This window comes from Lissotriton helveticus, chromosome 9 (assembly GCF_964261635.1).
Source record: "Lissotriton helveticus chromosome 9, aLisHel1.1, whole genome shotgun sequence".
Lineage (NCBI taxonomy): Eukaryota > Metazoa > Chordata > Amphibia > Caudata > Salamandridae > Lissotriton > Lissotriton helveticus.
In genome coordinates, this window is record NC_136070.1 from 129752531 (window position 1) to 129768496 (window position 15966).

Genomic DNA, 15966 nt, shown 5'->3' on the forward strand with positions numbered 1-15966 from the left:
GCAGGAGCAGCAGTATTACACTTATGATTGCACCAGAGTGGGCAAGACAGATTTGGCTCTCAGATATGATAGACCTGTCATAATGCAGGTTTTACAGATCACCAATCAGACAAGACTTGTCAATGCAAAAAGGAAAGGTGTTCCATCCATAGTCCTTCAGTCTGACAACATGCCTTTTGAAGACTTAGGGTTTCTATTGTAAATAGATTACTGAAAAACCTTGCACATTTGTTTTCACCTTTATCATGCCACAATGGGGCCTGTTGGTTAGCTCAGACTGCCTCCCTAGTCCTTTCTTGCAGCCTGTTTTGAACTGAACCGTTCGGGGCACACAATATTAAATTTCACCTCTGCACCTGGACGCCCCGGTGCTTACCGAGGTGACCTTTTGGTGCTGCCTTGTACCTTGCCCATACTTACCTTAAATCCAGAAGGACAGTCCTGTAAGTCGCTGAGTACCCAAAATGTGGTATATGTTTCTTTCCCATTGGATAACATTAAAGCTTTATCGATACAAATGCCAGTATATTTCTGTGTACTGAAAAACCATGATAATTCACCAAATGCAAGTGTATTCCTGTATACTTTCAAGACAGTGATATCTCAAAATAAAGTTCTTACCCGATTACGAAGTTCTTAGTGTTAAAAATATGTATAAAAATGCCTGTTATTTTTCTGAGTTAGTGTATATCTCCTTTTGAAAGTGTATCGTGTGTAGTGTGAGTGTGAGTGTGAGTGTGAGTGTGTGAGTGTGTGAGTGTGAGTGTGAGTGTGTGAGTGTGAGTGTGAGTGTGTGAGTGTGAGTGTGTGAGTGTGAGTGTGAGTGTGTGTGAGTGTGTGAGAGTGTGTGTGAGTGTGTGAGAGTGTGTGAGTGTGTGAGTGTGTGTGTGAGTGTGTGAGAGTGTGTGAGAGTGTGTGTGAGTGTGTGAGTGTGTGAGTGTGTGAGTGTGTGAGTGTGTGAGTGTGTGAGTGTGTGAGTGTGTGAGTGTGTGAGTGTGTGTGAGAGAGGTGTGTGTGTGTGAAGTGTCTAACATTCCTCTGTGATCAGCCTAAGGCTGTCTGACCACACTACCCTAGATAGAGCACCTTGGGATTGCTAGAGCAAGCCCCTGTCCAATAATAAGGGATACATGGACTCTTTACACAGCGTACCTCTTTTTGGTATACTATTAATAGCCAGCTTCCTACCGGGGGAATCCCCTTTCTTATTGTTTTGTGCTTAATAAGAGAAAATTGGGAATAAACGGTATAGCGAGCCAAGTTCATATCCTCTCCCAACAACATAGGCCGTAGTAGAGAAGAACACCGGCAGGGCTTCTAGTGACTGGACAAAATAAACTTTTTGAAGTTTCCCCTTTAATTTGCATCTGACCTTCCTGCAACAGACAGAAGTCTAGAGGCAGAGGAACGTAAGTTAGCGTTTTCTATGTAACCAAATAGTGACTCTATTGCTACCCCTTCCATAATGCCATGAAGTTCCTTTCCTCCAATTATCAAGCACCTGTTGGGTGAAGATCAAGGTAATGAATCCAGCTTGATAACAGCTATCCGTATTCAGCAAAAAGGGCAGAACTAACAAAGACCATAGAAGAGGTGAAGAACGTGAAATTAGGCAGGGTCTCCTGTTGGAACTAGGCTATGTATTATTTTGCCCATTTCCAAAGACTATTGAGAATAGGTCATCCCACATTTACAGGAAAGAAACTACATGATCACTCTAGACTTGAAGGACGCATTCTTCCACTTTCCTATGCATTGGGTGCATCACCCAAAAATGTTATTTTGTGGTAATTTACCAGTTCATTCTGTGTCAGGTCACCACCAAGAATGTTGATCAGATTTCTAGCCTTTTCGGCATCATATTTTATCTTGTCTGTCGTCAGGTCTCTCCTTACCGGTACAGTTGGTGGTTGAAGGAGAAGACCATTCTGAAATACAAAATCCTCACAATATGTATAATTTTTTTTGCGCCATTTTTCATTCACATTGGTGTGAAAAGCATTGCACTATCTCCAAATTTGTTTTTTTTTTAGGTTTACATTCAATTCAGTAGTGGGTAAATCTTATCTGCAATCGGAAATAGGTCTGAAATCCATTCCCCTTATGCTCGTATCACGATCTCAGACAATTAAAAAGGTAATGGCATACTTTGGATGTCATTACCACACATGAAAAATGTGACTGAATGAGACTTAGAGGTCCTCTGTGTCCCTTGTGCCAAAAAATTGTAAGGAATGAGTATATAATGTTTTTACTTCCTTTTCTTTTTATACTATTTTGTGATGTCAGGGTCCTGGTTATGACATTAGGGCATACTTGGGTCCTCAACGATAGAGTATTTACCCGCACCGAGGACCTCTTGGTCTCATTCAGTCATGTTTGCCATGTGTGGCTTAGTATTTTTTTGGGAGGATGCAAAAGTAGGTAGACCACTACTTACTCTTATTCTCCCGACTCCCCCTCAAGTGTGGAGTTCATATGTGCTAATATTTACAAATGTGCAAGATTGTGTAGATATATAGTGTACTCAGGCAAGTGACCTTGGCAGGATCAGGTATGCATATTGCCTGACTTGCAACAGTCTTCACTACTGGGAGACTGGCTAGGTCTTGCGCACGCTCTTGACTATGGCCGTTACAACAGGTGCAATCCTGATGGAATAGGGGTACACATGGTATAAGGCAGAGTCATTAGTGTTTAAACCTTCCAGAAGTTATTGTAGAACAAAGTATTCATGGTTTGGATTCAGAAACATTGGGACACTCTTCTGTCAGTTATTGAAGGTATTACAACAGATCTGTCATCCAGTTTATAGGGATCCCATTCATTTTCTGTCAAATCATCCACCACTGGTGGGCAATGATTTGGCTGACACTAAGAGTGAAAGTCAAAAGGAGACACACAAATGGCTGACCCATAGAAGTGTTCTCTACAAATTATTTTACAATCTGGTATATGCTATTCATAACAGTGTTTGGAGCAAGCAAGAACAGAACGCGCTAATGTACCCCTCCAGGTAGAATATGCATCAGTCACTCTGCAAATAGATTGGTTAATGATATTTGCTTATACTTTTGCCCCTTTACTGCTAGTTCCATATGTCATAAGCAAGTACTCTAATGACATTCATCCATTCTATTGGTAACATCTTTACAAGTTACCCAAACACTCACTTATTAAGTTGTCTTCAAAGCCTAGTATATTTTCAGCTTGCTACCTCTTTTCTACTGTTTATTGATATTGGAAAAGATCCTATGATGGAGAAGAAGTTACTAGCTTGTAATCCTGGTAGTCCGATAAAATCAATCTCCTATAGATAACTAAACAAGTAGGTGAATTGCCTGACTGTGGGGTGAACATGTGGAAGGGTCTTCTCCAGGATTATTCTGCACTGGTTGGCCTGCATTTCGCCAACTGTGTGAGGACCCAACGAAGAACAGATTTGATCGGAGATTGTAGAGGGACTTTCCAGTTTATGCTACACAGGATATAGTCTGGATACAGACATCTTAATTGTAGATTGTGAGTTATGAGTTATGGATTAGTTAGAAGCATGGGGGCAGCACATGAAACCTGAAGCACTCCGAGTGTTCTGTCCCGAGGATTAAATAACCTTCTTTTACATAAGTCAACATCAAAGCAGTTTTGAAATATTAAAATGTAAAAGCTTTAAACACTTGTACATATAAGGAGTTGCTTTCTTGTTTTATTTTGAATTGGTGAATTTACATGTTTGACTAGAATACATCAGAAACTGCTAATCTATTGCACTTTGTGAAAGACCGTGTTTTGTTCTGATATTAGAACCAATCTAAAAGTTTACATTCTTCATGGCGAAAGAACATCCTTCTCGCAATAGTTTTTTGTCTGCTCTTCTTCACTGCTTTTCTTTCTTCACAGTTACATAAACCAGAGGAATCGGTCCTGGAATATTAAGGAGTCTGAAAAGGCGTTGGTGGTAAGTGCTCATTTGAAGATCGCTATATGTTGATGATTTTTTCAGCATGAGTAACTGCAAACTATCAGTATGAGAGCCTGAATCCACTCCACTTTCACCTGCTATTAAGCTCTCTTTTCAAAAACTTAAAACATATTGATAAGATATCTGGTCCAGGTCAGTGATTGTTTTCCATGGGAAATGTATAATTGACAAATCATCTCACTTCATCCAACTTCAGAGTGAATATTAATATTTTCTTTTGAATAGACGTTAGTCATGGCTTTTTCATGAATGCCTTTAACCTGCTGGCAATAATATTTTTATGATGCATTGTAACCCCACACAGGGCTTAAGCACTCATGCCTTACCGTGCAGTGGTATGGGCCGATATTCTCTCTCTCTCTCTCTCACACACACACACACGCACGCACAACCTACAAAACTAAACTTTTATTTTATTTATATTTTTTAAATGCATTTATTTATTTATTGGTGGGCGTCAGCATTCTCTCCTTTTTAGGTTGAGCCTAGAGCAGCTTATGCGCTGCTTGCGCGACTTTTAGTAAGGGGTAAAAAAAAAATGCTGCCATGGCCGGCCTAGAGCTTGAGTGCATGAGCGCGGGCGCGTGCTTGAACACTTCCCGCCGTTTCCTGGCTGTTTTCTGTGCAACACTCATTCTTTCATTACTTGTCACTTTTATGTGCATTTCTTAGTCTTTCTTTACTGCTTCACTGTGCATTACTTCTTCCTTCTAATTCCTTCTTTGCTGCTTTTCTGTGCGTTTCTCATTCTCTTTATGCCACTTTCATGTGCTTTTTTTCATTATTCCGCAATCTTTTTTTGCTGCATTTTGAGCTTTTACACTGATTCTGTGCCGATCTGCTGGGCATCTGCCACTCTCTCATTCATTCTTTGCTGATCTTCTGTGCTTTTGACTTTCATTCTTTAACATTTTTCTCTGCCCTTTTCACTCAATTCTTGCTGCTTTTGGCTTCTTTTAGTCTCGGCTCTTCTCTTCGAGTTTCAAACTCAATTGCTCACTTAACTCCTCTTCTTCATTTTACTCACTCTTTTGCTCTTCTTCCTGCCCTTTTCCTGAATTTGCGACCTTCCCTGCTTCCTCTCCAATGCCGCACTCCCTTCTCGGTTTCCGCCAGTTACTTAGCCCAACCCATTGCCCCAGAGACCCCCGCTCCTAATTCATGTCCGGCACAGCTTGGATGCACAGCCCATATGAGCCTGTGCCCAGTGCCAGACCCCTTGCTTTTGCTCCCACCACTGCTATGTCTCTGCTTCCCTCTCCTCACCCTGAACCTTGAATGCTTCTTCCAGTGCTGCTGCCACGCCTCGGTAGTCGACTGCGAAGGTGCCTTCCCCTGTTCCACCTGACACTTTTCCTGCACCTTCCCACACCTTCACACCACCCTCACATGCACAGCACACCACACTCACCTCTCCCTCCGCCACGCACACCTACACACCTCTCCCCACCCCTCCCTGTTCTGCCTTCTCCTCTACAACACCTCCCTCAATAAACACGCTACTGAAATATGGGACCTGCTGCGCGACCACACATTGAACCTGCTCTTCCTCACAGAAACTTGGCTGATTCTATCGACATTACCACACCTATTCCCTAGGCACAAGGTTATAAGACCGGACAGAATTAACAGACCCAGCGGAGGACTTGTAATCTTTTTCAAAGAGCTCATCAAGTGTTCCACTGCCTCAGCTAGCACCAACAGCACCATGAATCGGTGCAAACGTTTTTATTCACACAACTGTTGCAGCACATCAAGTGAAGTTTTTGTTTGCTGTATACTTGAACACATGGCACTCCGATTGAAAAACTTGTGTAACAATTCTTCATCGAACCTTCTTAGCCTAAAAGGCAGAGCTTCGGTCTAATAATCTGAAGGTTGTGAGTTCGAACCTCTTAGTGGGCATGTTTTTTGCGATATAGGTGTTTGCATTTTGATAATTCCACAGGCACCTATTTTAGGGGATACTTAACATTGTCTTCTCCCAGATTCGTTTTGTATCAGGACGTATTTTCTAAATTAAACATAAGCACTTAATACTTTGGCAGCTGCGTTTATTGGCTCTAGTTTAGATCCTTCTACATTTTCTGTTTGACAATGCATTGTAAATTATTAAGATGGTACAGTATGGTGCTGGTTTAATTGGCAAGCTGTGCACACTATACCTTAATTATTGAGCACATCTGTTTGCTGCACAGCTGTTTGCTCTAAATCGGTGGGCACGCTAGTTGAGTGGCGGGATGCGATAATTGAGTGAGGTTAATCAGGCATTGGATCATCCACTAAAGAGTAAGTGGAGCATGGAACCAGTCGTATCAGCCACAGGAAAGCCTGTCCTCACTCCTGAAACTCTCAAGTACCCAGAGCCCAGCCCAAACCCTGATTTAGCCGCACACTCTAATGCCCACTTGCTAAGAGCAGCTGGTAAAGTGAGTGTAATGTAGGGTGACCACCTCCCTCCCTCCAGAGACACTATTTCCACTACCGGAATTTTGTGTGATAGCCTAATGTATTATGGGTATTGTAGTCTTGTTAATCTTCCACTGACCTAATTACACTAACACACCTAAAATTCAGTTACATACATACATGCACACACACGCACACACAGACGTGTGGCTGTAGATACAATGCTTAGCATACTCCAGCCACCTACTGTTGGTGGATCGATGTTTGCAAGTTGGGTTTCTTCGAAGAAAGTTCTTGAGTCACGAGATGCAGTGTGACGGCTTGTCTTGACGTACATTGCGCATGGACACTGACTCCATGCTAGATTTAAAAAAAATATATATTTTACTATCCGACTCAGAGAAGGCTTGGTGTGCGCTGTTTAGGGAACTGGGCTCCTGTTGCATTTACAACATGATGCATGATACCTGTACTCCTACAGTGTCTAGACCAATTCTTAGCCATTGTAAGAGCAGTAATGCTATTAAGAGTATGTGGTGCTGGGAGTTTGTCATTACTAACGCCACAGCACCATAATGGCTTTACTGAAAACTGGGTAGATTGGTATCAAACTTCTCAGCACATTAAACCCACACTGATGCCACTGTGGAATGTAATGAAAAATGCACTCTGAAGGCATCTTAAAGAGTGAGAGGGAAGACAAAAAATAGCCATGGAGGAAAGGAAGATGATGATAGACCATGAGTTTAAAATGTGAGAGCTTGACTGGCAAGCCAGTGGGGCTAGGCCCAGCCTAGATGGTGGCAGCAAAAGTGCCAGGTCCAGTACTGAGGATGAGGTAGACACACACAGATTTGGGGCCCTGCTTTAAGGAGGTGGTTGACATAGACCAGGGGGTTCAGGATTGTGAGGTAACTCCAGTGGTGCTCAATGTCCCTGAGGTGGATTGGGGAACTGGCACAGGGGATCATTTTCCTGGTAGTAGGAGGGACACTCTACTGACTCTAGATCAGAGGTACAGGAAGAGGAGTCCCCCCCCCCCCCCCACAGGATAGAAGCCCTAGTACGTGAGTATGGAGACCAGCCAGAAGAGTATGGGATGAGGGACAGCTACAGTCAGATCCTGTCTCACCAGTCTTGTGAGAATGATGTGGGGTACTTTTCTGAGGCACTGGATGGTTGGGTGAAGGGTAGTTTGGTTAACACCTGTGTGGGGCTGTGTGATTCAATTGTTGGAGAGCATATTTTAAGTCACCTGATGGATTGTGCGTTCTCTGACCCCAGGGAGCTTGCATTGGAGGCGGTCCTTTTGGTGGATTCCAGAGGGTCTGGAGAAGCATCTGGTGGGGACCCGGAAGGAAGTGGCTTAGGTATTTCCTAACCCGCTGCCTAGTGGGAGTCTGTCTAGTGGCTATTGTCCCTATCTGCCTCTGGGGGTGGAGGTGGGGGTGGGTGGGGGGGGGGAAGGGGGGGCAGAAAGACTGTGGTCATTTTTTAAGGGTGGGGGCATAGGCATGCCCATTCTGGGCAGCCCCCACCCCTATGTATATATAAAAAAAATCCCTGGTGCCTAGTGGCTAACCTGGCAGCAAGAGAACAACAGCGTACCTACGCTCCCTCTATGCCTGTAAATCCTGACATCGTTCAGATCCCCGCGTATATCCCTTAATTCAAGACCGCTTGCAGCACCGAGTATTCTCATACCGAGCTGCCACACGACCTCAACACGCTGATGACTGCCTATCGATCCGCGCAAGCCTCCGCACAGAGAACTGAGCCTCGTGACTTGAGCTTTTCTAATTGTTTGTAGCTCCGCATGCTATTCCTAGTGCTGCGAACCCTCTGATCCGAGGCGTATCACTTATACCAGGCAATATAACCTTGTTTAGTCCTGATGATGATCCTTTCTAATCCGAGCAATGGATCGAAACGTCGACTCTTTTAAGTAGACATACAATTAACCACTGTGTATCATTGTGTATGTTCTACTCTGGAGAACACTCCCAACACTGATCTAAAAAGTGTCCAGATTGTTCACTTTCTTTGCCTGTGAAAATTCTCTCTCTGTATTACTTCCTTTCCTTCCACTGTGTTTTCCTTCACTAGTACTGCACAGGATTGTGCCCTACTTTAAGAATTGCTGTCTTTGTATTCAATCTTATCGTTTGATTCCATTTAAAAATAAATTCCTGGTCCGGCTGGACATGGAAAAATATATAGCAACTTATTTTGTTCTATATTTCAATTGTTTATATCTTTAAATTTGCTTAGGACCTTTGTTTCCTTCAATTGACTTATACCCTTGGTCCTTAGCTACCTTTTGGGTCCCCCTTGTTTCTATAAAAAAAATAGTGGGCTTCCTGCACCCCCCTAGGGGGGCTACTGTCCCCATCTGCCGCCTCGAGGGGTTGGGGAGGGGGCAGAAAGACTGCAATTTTGGTGGGTGGGGGGAGCATTGGCAAGCCTATTCTGGGCAGTCCCCGCCCCGAACCTTGGAGGAAAAAAATCCCTGGTGCCTAGACTGTAAAAATATCTCCCACCCCGTGGGGGCCGGGGCCAGAAAGGCTTAGTCTTTTGGGGGTGGGTGGGGGAGCATTGGCATGACCATTCTGGGCAGCCCCACCCTGTAGGAAAGTGGGATTATGTTGCATTTACCTGGGTGCCTGCCAATCTGATTCCCATGGCTTATGTTCCTCCCCCAAAAACTAACCCCATTGGCATCTCTGGCCACAAGTCAGCCACTGGTAAGTGGTACCACAAGTACCCAGGGCACTGTGACCATGGAAGACGTCTAAGAGCTGCAGCATTTATTGTGCCACCCTTATAGGCCCTGGACCCTGACACTCACACACTGCCTTGGCATGCTGCCTGTCTTAGTGCAAAACAAAGTAGAGAGTCGACATGGCACACATCCCTGTGTGCTATGTCCACAAAACACTGCCCTGGCATACATCAGTCACCCCTCTAGCTGGGTGCCCTATGCCAGTGGTGAGGGTTCAGGTGCATGAGCCCTGTACCCCTACAGTACCCAGGTCTGTTCCTGGGCACTGTAAGTGCAGTGCTGCCATTAAGAGTATATGGTGCTGGGGGGTTGTCATTATGAACTCCACAGCACCATAATGGCTACACTGAAGACTGACAAGTTGGGTATCAAACTTCTCAGCCCATTAAACCCACACTGATGCCAGTGTGGAAGTTAATGTAAAATGCATGACAGAGGGCATCTTAGAGATGCCTCCTGAAACTCGACCAACTCCCAGTGGCCTGACTGAATGGCTGCTGATGCTGCCACACCAGACATGTTTGTGCTGCTCTCGGGGGCCTGAAACAATGCACATCCTGGGACGAGGTGCCAAGCCTCCTCCCCCAGGATGGGCAGGGTTCACGAAGGAAAAGATTCAGAGGCATACTGCCTTTGTGAGCCTCTCCAGACCACTTGCTGTACTCAGCAACTGGTCCCCACTGGTTCTACCCCCACTTTATGCACGAGAACCAGCGGGAAAAACAAGTGAGGTAGAGAGGTGTGCCCACCTCTGCCAACTCCACCCCTAAGGTGGGGGAGGTGAGGTGAAGCACAACCTCGAGTACCCGCCATCTTGAGGACCGGGGGGACCCAGCCAACCAGGGATAGCCTCCTGCCCTCTCCCACTGGAGAGTAATAGAATAGGGGGTGTACCCACCCCAGGGAAGGGACCTATTGGTCCCTGCCCTTTACCTGTAACGCCCCTAAATATAGTATTTAGGGGCACCCTGAATCTTCCTTCCTTCCTTCCTTCCTTAGATCCAGCAACGACAAGGAGGACGAGAAGCCGTGCAAAGCTAATAGGAGGTGGACCCCACTGACTTGGCCCCAGCTCTACAGGCCTGTCTCCCCACAGGCATGTCTCCCCACGAGCCTGCTCCTGCTAAACCCCGGCGTGTCCAGCGGCCAGCAACCACAAAAACCCCAGGGGACCTGCCTACATTCACTTTCCAAGCTGTTTCTCCCGTGAACCACAGACATGTTGGAACTGCAGCTTCTGGTGCCAGCCAGAAATCGCGAATCCAGCACACTCTGCACCCGCCGAGCCCGGCCTGTGTCTGAGTGAACACACACCAGGAGGAGGTTCCCCCGGCGATTCTGACCAGTGATTTGGCGACCCCTGACCTGCCTCAAGCCTCCAGACAACTTAACCCTATGAGCTTTGCTCCCACAACCCTGTTGCCTGCTTGCCAGCCGCCACTAACCGGAGGGCCCCCCTATCCTCCATAGGATAACATTGGTCCTCAACAATGTTCCCTCTAATTTTTTTCCTCCGTGTGCGGCAGTGGAGGGTCTCTGTGCGCTGCAACCATGGCTACGTGCGCCAGGAACCAGACCACGCGCGTTTGCAGTGCCAAATGTCACTCCGAACGTTTACTTAAAGTGAGATGGTGCATTTTCACACATACAGCGCCATGTTAAGGGTCTTAAGCTTTGTTTCTTTCTTTTTTGAAACCATGACTGGTTTTAAGGTTTATGTATGGTCATGTGCATTGTAATGTTTTCTCATCAACTGTTTTTTGTCAATTGTGTTAATGTACATTCACTGTTTGAATTGTGATGTCTCCCCTGTTCTGAAAATATGTGAATAACTATACTCAATTAAAAAATAATGAATAATTGAGCAGATAAATACTCCAAACCATATGATTCTTTCTTGGTTTGCCATGTGATAATTGCATAACATGAATGTGATGACTAGATGCTCTTTGTTTTTCTACTAGTAGGCCCTTTCTAGTTGTCGTTTAGGGCCATCCCCCCTTTGATATAAAAACTTTCTAAAACTGGCATTTTCAGAGTTGTGACCTAAAATATGAATTTACCATTGAAGAGGATTTCAAATTACAATTATGCAGACACCAAACAAGGCATTCCTACCTGTTCCAAAACAAAATAAATTACTTATTAAATATATTTAGGTAATCCAATGTTATCCTAAGGGAGAGGTTGGCCTTGAAATAGTGAATATTGGATTTGGAAGTTTTTCACTACCTGGGCATGTAAAACATAAAAGTATATATCAACTTTTTTAAATACAACACTTCCTGCCTTCTGGAATGTTTAGGGTCTACCTTAGAGTGACATGTGCATTAAAAAGGAGGGTGGTTTTGGCCTGGCACAATGGTTATATTGGCAGTTTGAAACTGCACATACAGGCAGCTATGGCGGAGCTGAGCCATATTTTAAAGGGCAACATAACTGGGTGGCTCAATAAGTGCTGCAGGCCCACTCTTTGCATATAACTGACCAGCCATGGGTATATGGTAACTTTACTAGGGATTTACAATTAAATTAAAAATGCCATTATTTGTGTAAGACAGTTTTACCATCCTTACAAGCACTTTAGCAGTGGAAAGTTTACAGAGTTCTAGAGCCAACAAAAACGAATTCAGCGAAACAGGAGGAATGAAGGTAAAACATTTGGGGAAAACCACACCAAAGGTGCCAGATGTAACAGGAAGGATATGGTTTGACTAGCATTAAACAATTCGGTGAACCAGGCGTAATACCACCACAGTGCATGACTTCTTGTTTCTAGATTCATAATGTTTTCACAACCCCACGTTTTAGTGAGTGGTCTATGTGACTCAGTGTTCTAGTTGAGTTATGGTCTTGTTTTCTCATCAAATAATTACTACCAATGTTTAGTGTAATTTAGTTTTCATATCTCTGTAAAAGAAATGGGTAGAAAAATATGTTGAGAAAGTGATTACCTAAGAGCGCAAAATTTGTCACAAGGGTAGGCTGCGATTAATTAACAATAACATGCCATTTGTTTTCATAGTTCCCATTTTACTCATTAGACAACGGGGGTGTGAGTGGTTCCATGGTGAGATCCGGGACTACTCTCACCAAGCAAATGCCACTGTGCTGTGGAACCTTCCCAGACTTTTAATAGAGTTCACACTCAGCAAATTTTGGAAAAGTGGTAAAGCCAGAATTAAACGTCAAATCTCTTAGCACCATGGCTAATGGCATTGTCCCAAATTTTGTGGAGGAGGTTGGGTGTTTGTGTCAGCCAACCTCAGTGAATTGAACACCTTGTTTGGGGGTCTTTGCACTCACTACCTTAACCGAGCCTGTTTCTACCACTCCTATGGCTTACAGGTAAGTGGCTAAAGGCATAAGGAGATTGTGAGGCCTATAATTCTATTTCAGTTCAGTTCAAGAATCAGGTTACTTCCTTTGTACACTTGACTCGCCAAAAGGAGCAAAATCAAGCAGAGAAGACTTACCCCAGGGTGCAGGAGAGGGGTCACGATTCAGATAGAGCATAATACAGTACTATCAAATTTGTGACTCCTCTAGAAACCAGGAGCTTGGATTAGAGGGCAGCATAGATTGAAACTCTCAAAATAACTCCATAACTCACTGCCCATACCATGTACATGCCTCGTTTCCTGGATGCCCACCTTACACTCACCCTTCCTATCACCACCCTGCTGGCCTCAATGCTGCCCTCGGTCACACCAGACCATTCATTTTGGCCCCTAGTAAAACATTTGCGACTACACATAGTGTACACTAAATAAGCTCTTGTTGTGCCATGGGTAAGTTTACACTATAAAAGTTCAAAACATACATTGCACTGGGGCCCGACGGAGACTGAACTAATAGTATTTTCACTCATAAGGAGTGCAGCCACATTACCACTAGGGCATGTGAAATCAAGCCGAACATCACATCATGATCTGGCAAAGTTGTGCATTGTATCCCTTGGGAAAGATGACGATGAAGGTCTAGCAATCATAGCATTTTGTCATTGACCAGAACGAAGATGATTGTCTACATTATGGTGGTCTGCAGTGGTTGTAATTCAAATCCTTAGGAGAACAAAGACACAACACAATCCCAGGTAACATAAAAAGATCATAGCTATGTCTCCATTCATGCACAAGCATTATTAAAGCTGGAAACACTATTGGGCTTGGGTCTCGATATTAGGCAAGAATAGCTGACTGTATGCACTTATGGTTATAATTTACACATAGTGTACTATTTGTGTGTGTGAATTCCATGGTATCATTCAGACCCATGGGCTTTATTTATGGTAAGGGATTTATATTGCCAAGTCCAATCGGCACTTACACACTGCATATAGGCTACAGTAGCTGTTATGGGACATAGTTTAAGGGGCTCTTTAAGTGGGTGGCACAATACGTGCTGCAGGCCCACTAGTAGCATTTAATTTACCAGCCCTGGGTATATAGTATACCAATTTACGAGGGACTTATAAGTAAATTAAATATTCTAATCAGTGTAAGCCAATTGTACCATGTCTTGGGTGAGAGAATAAGCACTTTAGCGCTGGTAAGAAGTGCTAAAGTGCACGGAGTCCTAAAGGCCAACAAAAATGGGTTTAGAAAACAGGAGGGGTGAAGGCAAAAAGTTTGGAAGTGACCCTGCAGAGAAGGCCAAGTCCAACACCAAAACTACACTATCACAGATGACAGGTTACTAATGGTCGGTGATCCATACAAATCATCATCATGCCACATCTGAAAGAAACAGGTTAGTATTAGATTCCTTACCTTAGAATATCCCCAGGCGTCAGTCTGGATCCTGAAACTTTTTCGTAGCAGTACCCCTGCGCGTCGGTAGGCGTCGTCTGCAGGCGTCCCCTGCGGCTCCGCGTCGTCGGCGTCGTGCGCCGTGATGACGTCGCTGGAGTATATAGACGCCGCCTCCGCGCGCTGACGTCAGTTCTTCTTTTTTCCGCGCCAGTTAGCGCAGATCCGAAGAGCAGTACTCCGGTCTTTTGACCAAGTGTTTGTAAAACTTAATCTTTCTACGGTGCCGGTAGGATGCCTGGGTTTAAGAGCTGCGACGAGTGCGACCGCATGATGTCGGTCACCGACCACCATCGACTCTGCCTCCGGTGTCTGGGCGCGGACCACGACGTGGAGTCCTGCGTCGACTGTCGTGCCTTGACTGGAAAAGCTAGGCGGGAGCGGTCCCGCAAGCTTCTCGAGCTCCGAGTGTCGGCCCCGCGTCGAGAGCGGTCCCGGTCCGGTCGGAGGTCGAGGGAGCGGTCGAGGGAACGATCGCGGAGCCGCCATGGGCGCTCCGGGAGTCGCCACCATTCCTCCGGTTCGTCAGGTAAGCACAAGACGTCGGGGCGTCGCCATCGCACCCCCGACTCCCCCCGACGCCCGCGTGATGCGGCCGGGGGCTCGGGTGACCCCACCCCCGCGGCCCCGCGTGGGTTGCCGACGCCGTCTACCCCATACCCGTCGGTCCCTGGGGAAGGCGCGTCGCGTGAGGAGATCGAGGCCTTCCTCATTGCTATGAGGGCGAGGTCTCCTCCGGCGGGGCCTACGGCGCCTGCGGGGCCGTCGGTCCCGTCTGGGGGCCCGAGCGGTTCGGGTGCTTCTGCCCCGACGCCGCCGGTGGCTCCGGTCCCAGCGCCGCTGGGTCCCTCAGGTTCGTCGCCGGCTGGTCTCCCGGCCTCTCCGGCGTCGGTTCCTTTGGGCCAACCCGTGGTACCGCCTCCGCGTGGTGCAGCGACTCCGCCGTCGGCTCCGGCCGGCGTCGGGGCACCGACGCCGCGCGGCGCCACCCCCATTCCCTCCCCGACTCCGGACACGGAGTCGGACCGGCGTCGGCCGACGCCGGATTCGACGCCGATGGGGCCCGTTGACCCCGATGTCTATATCGTCGACCCAGAATATGGGTATGATGAGGATGAGTATGGAGAGGGTTGGGAGGGGTCTGAGGACCCTTTATCCCGTGCCTGCCAGTATGATGTGGACTGGGTAGGTGATCTGGGTGATGCCAGTGGCTTGGACGAGTCGCCCAACCCTGGGTTTGTCTCCCCGTCCCCTGTGGCGTCTGAGGCAGGTGCTGCCTATTCAGTGGTCCTGATGAGGGCTGCCAAGGCCTTACACCTTGAGCTCCCCGTCGCGAAGGTCAAACCGAACATTTTGACCGAAGTATTTAAACCGCAGTCATGCCCCCAGGAGCCTCTGCTGCCGTTTAATGAGGCCCTGACGGATGTCCTTTTGGGCACCTGGTCCAGGCCCGCTTCCGGTGCACCGGTTGACCGGAATGTGGCCAGGCGTCACCGTCCATGCTCGGACGACCCTGCCTTTTTATCCACCCATCCCTCCCCGGAGAGTCTGGTGATCCAGGCCTCCACTTCGCAGTCCGCATTTCCGTCGGCTCCGCCCGATCGGGAATCAAAGCGGTATGACCAGTTTGGTAAAAAGGTCTTTTCCTCTTTGAGCGCTGGACTGCGGTCTTGTAATACCGCGTGCCTCTTGGGCCGCTACACCCACTCCCTGTGGGATACGGTCGAAGAGTGTTTGCCGCAATGCCCCCAGGAAGTGCGGGACAAGCTCACCCGGGCCTTGGTTGAAGGCCGGGATGCGGCGCGGTACTCGATCCGTTGTGGTCTGGACACGACCGACTCCCTGGGACGGGCCATGTCCACGACGGTGGCGATTCGTCGCCATGCTTGGCTGAGATCTGCCAACTTTTCGCCAGACGTCCAAAATACACTCATGGACATGCCATTTGATGGCAGTTGCCTGTTTGGTGACAAAGCGGACCA

At 46.7% G+C, this 15966-nt stretch overlaps 1 protein-coding gene across 1 annotated transcript in view; it reads left to right on the forward strand.

The window, feature by feature from the left end:
- Positions 1-15966, forward strand: part of RTF1 (RTF1 homolog, Paf1/RNA polymerase II complex component) — a 371191-nt gene that overhangs the window by 222893 nt on the left and 132332 nt on the right. The window contains exon 14 of the mRNA XM_078659620.1: positions 3901-3958. Within this exon, the coding sequence (XP_078515746.1) occupies positions 3901-3958 (58 nt within the window). The remainder of the gene's footprint in view (positions 1-3900; positions 3959-15966) is intronic.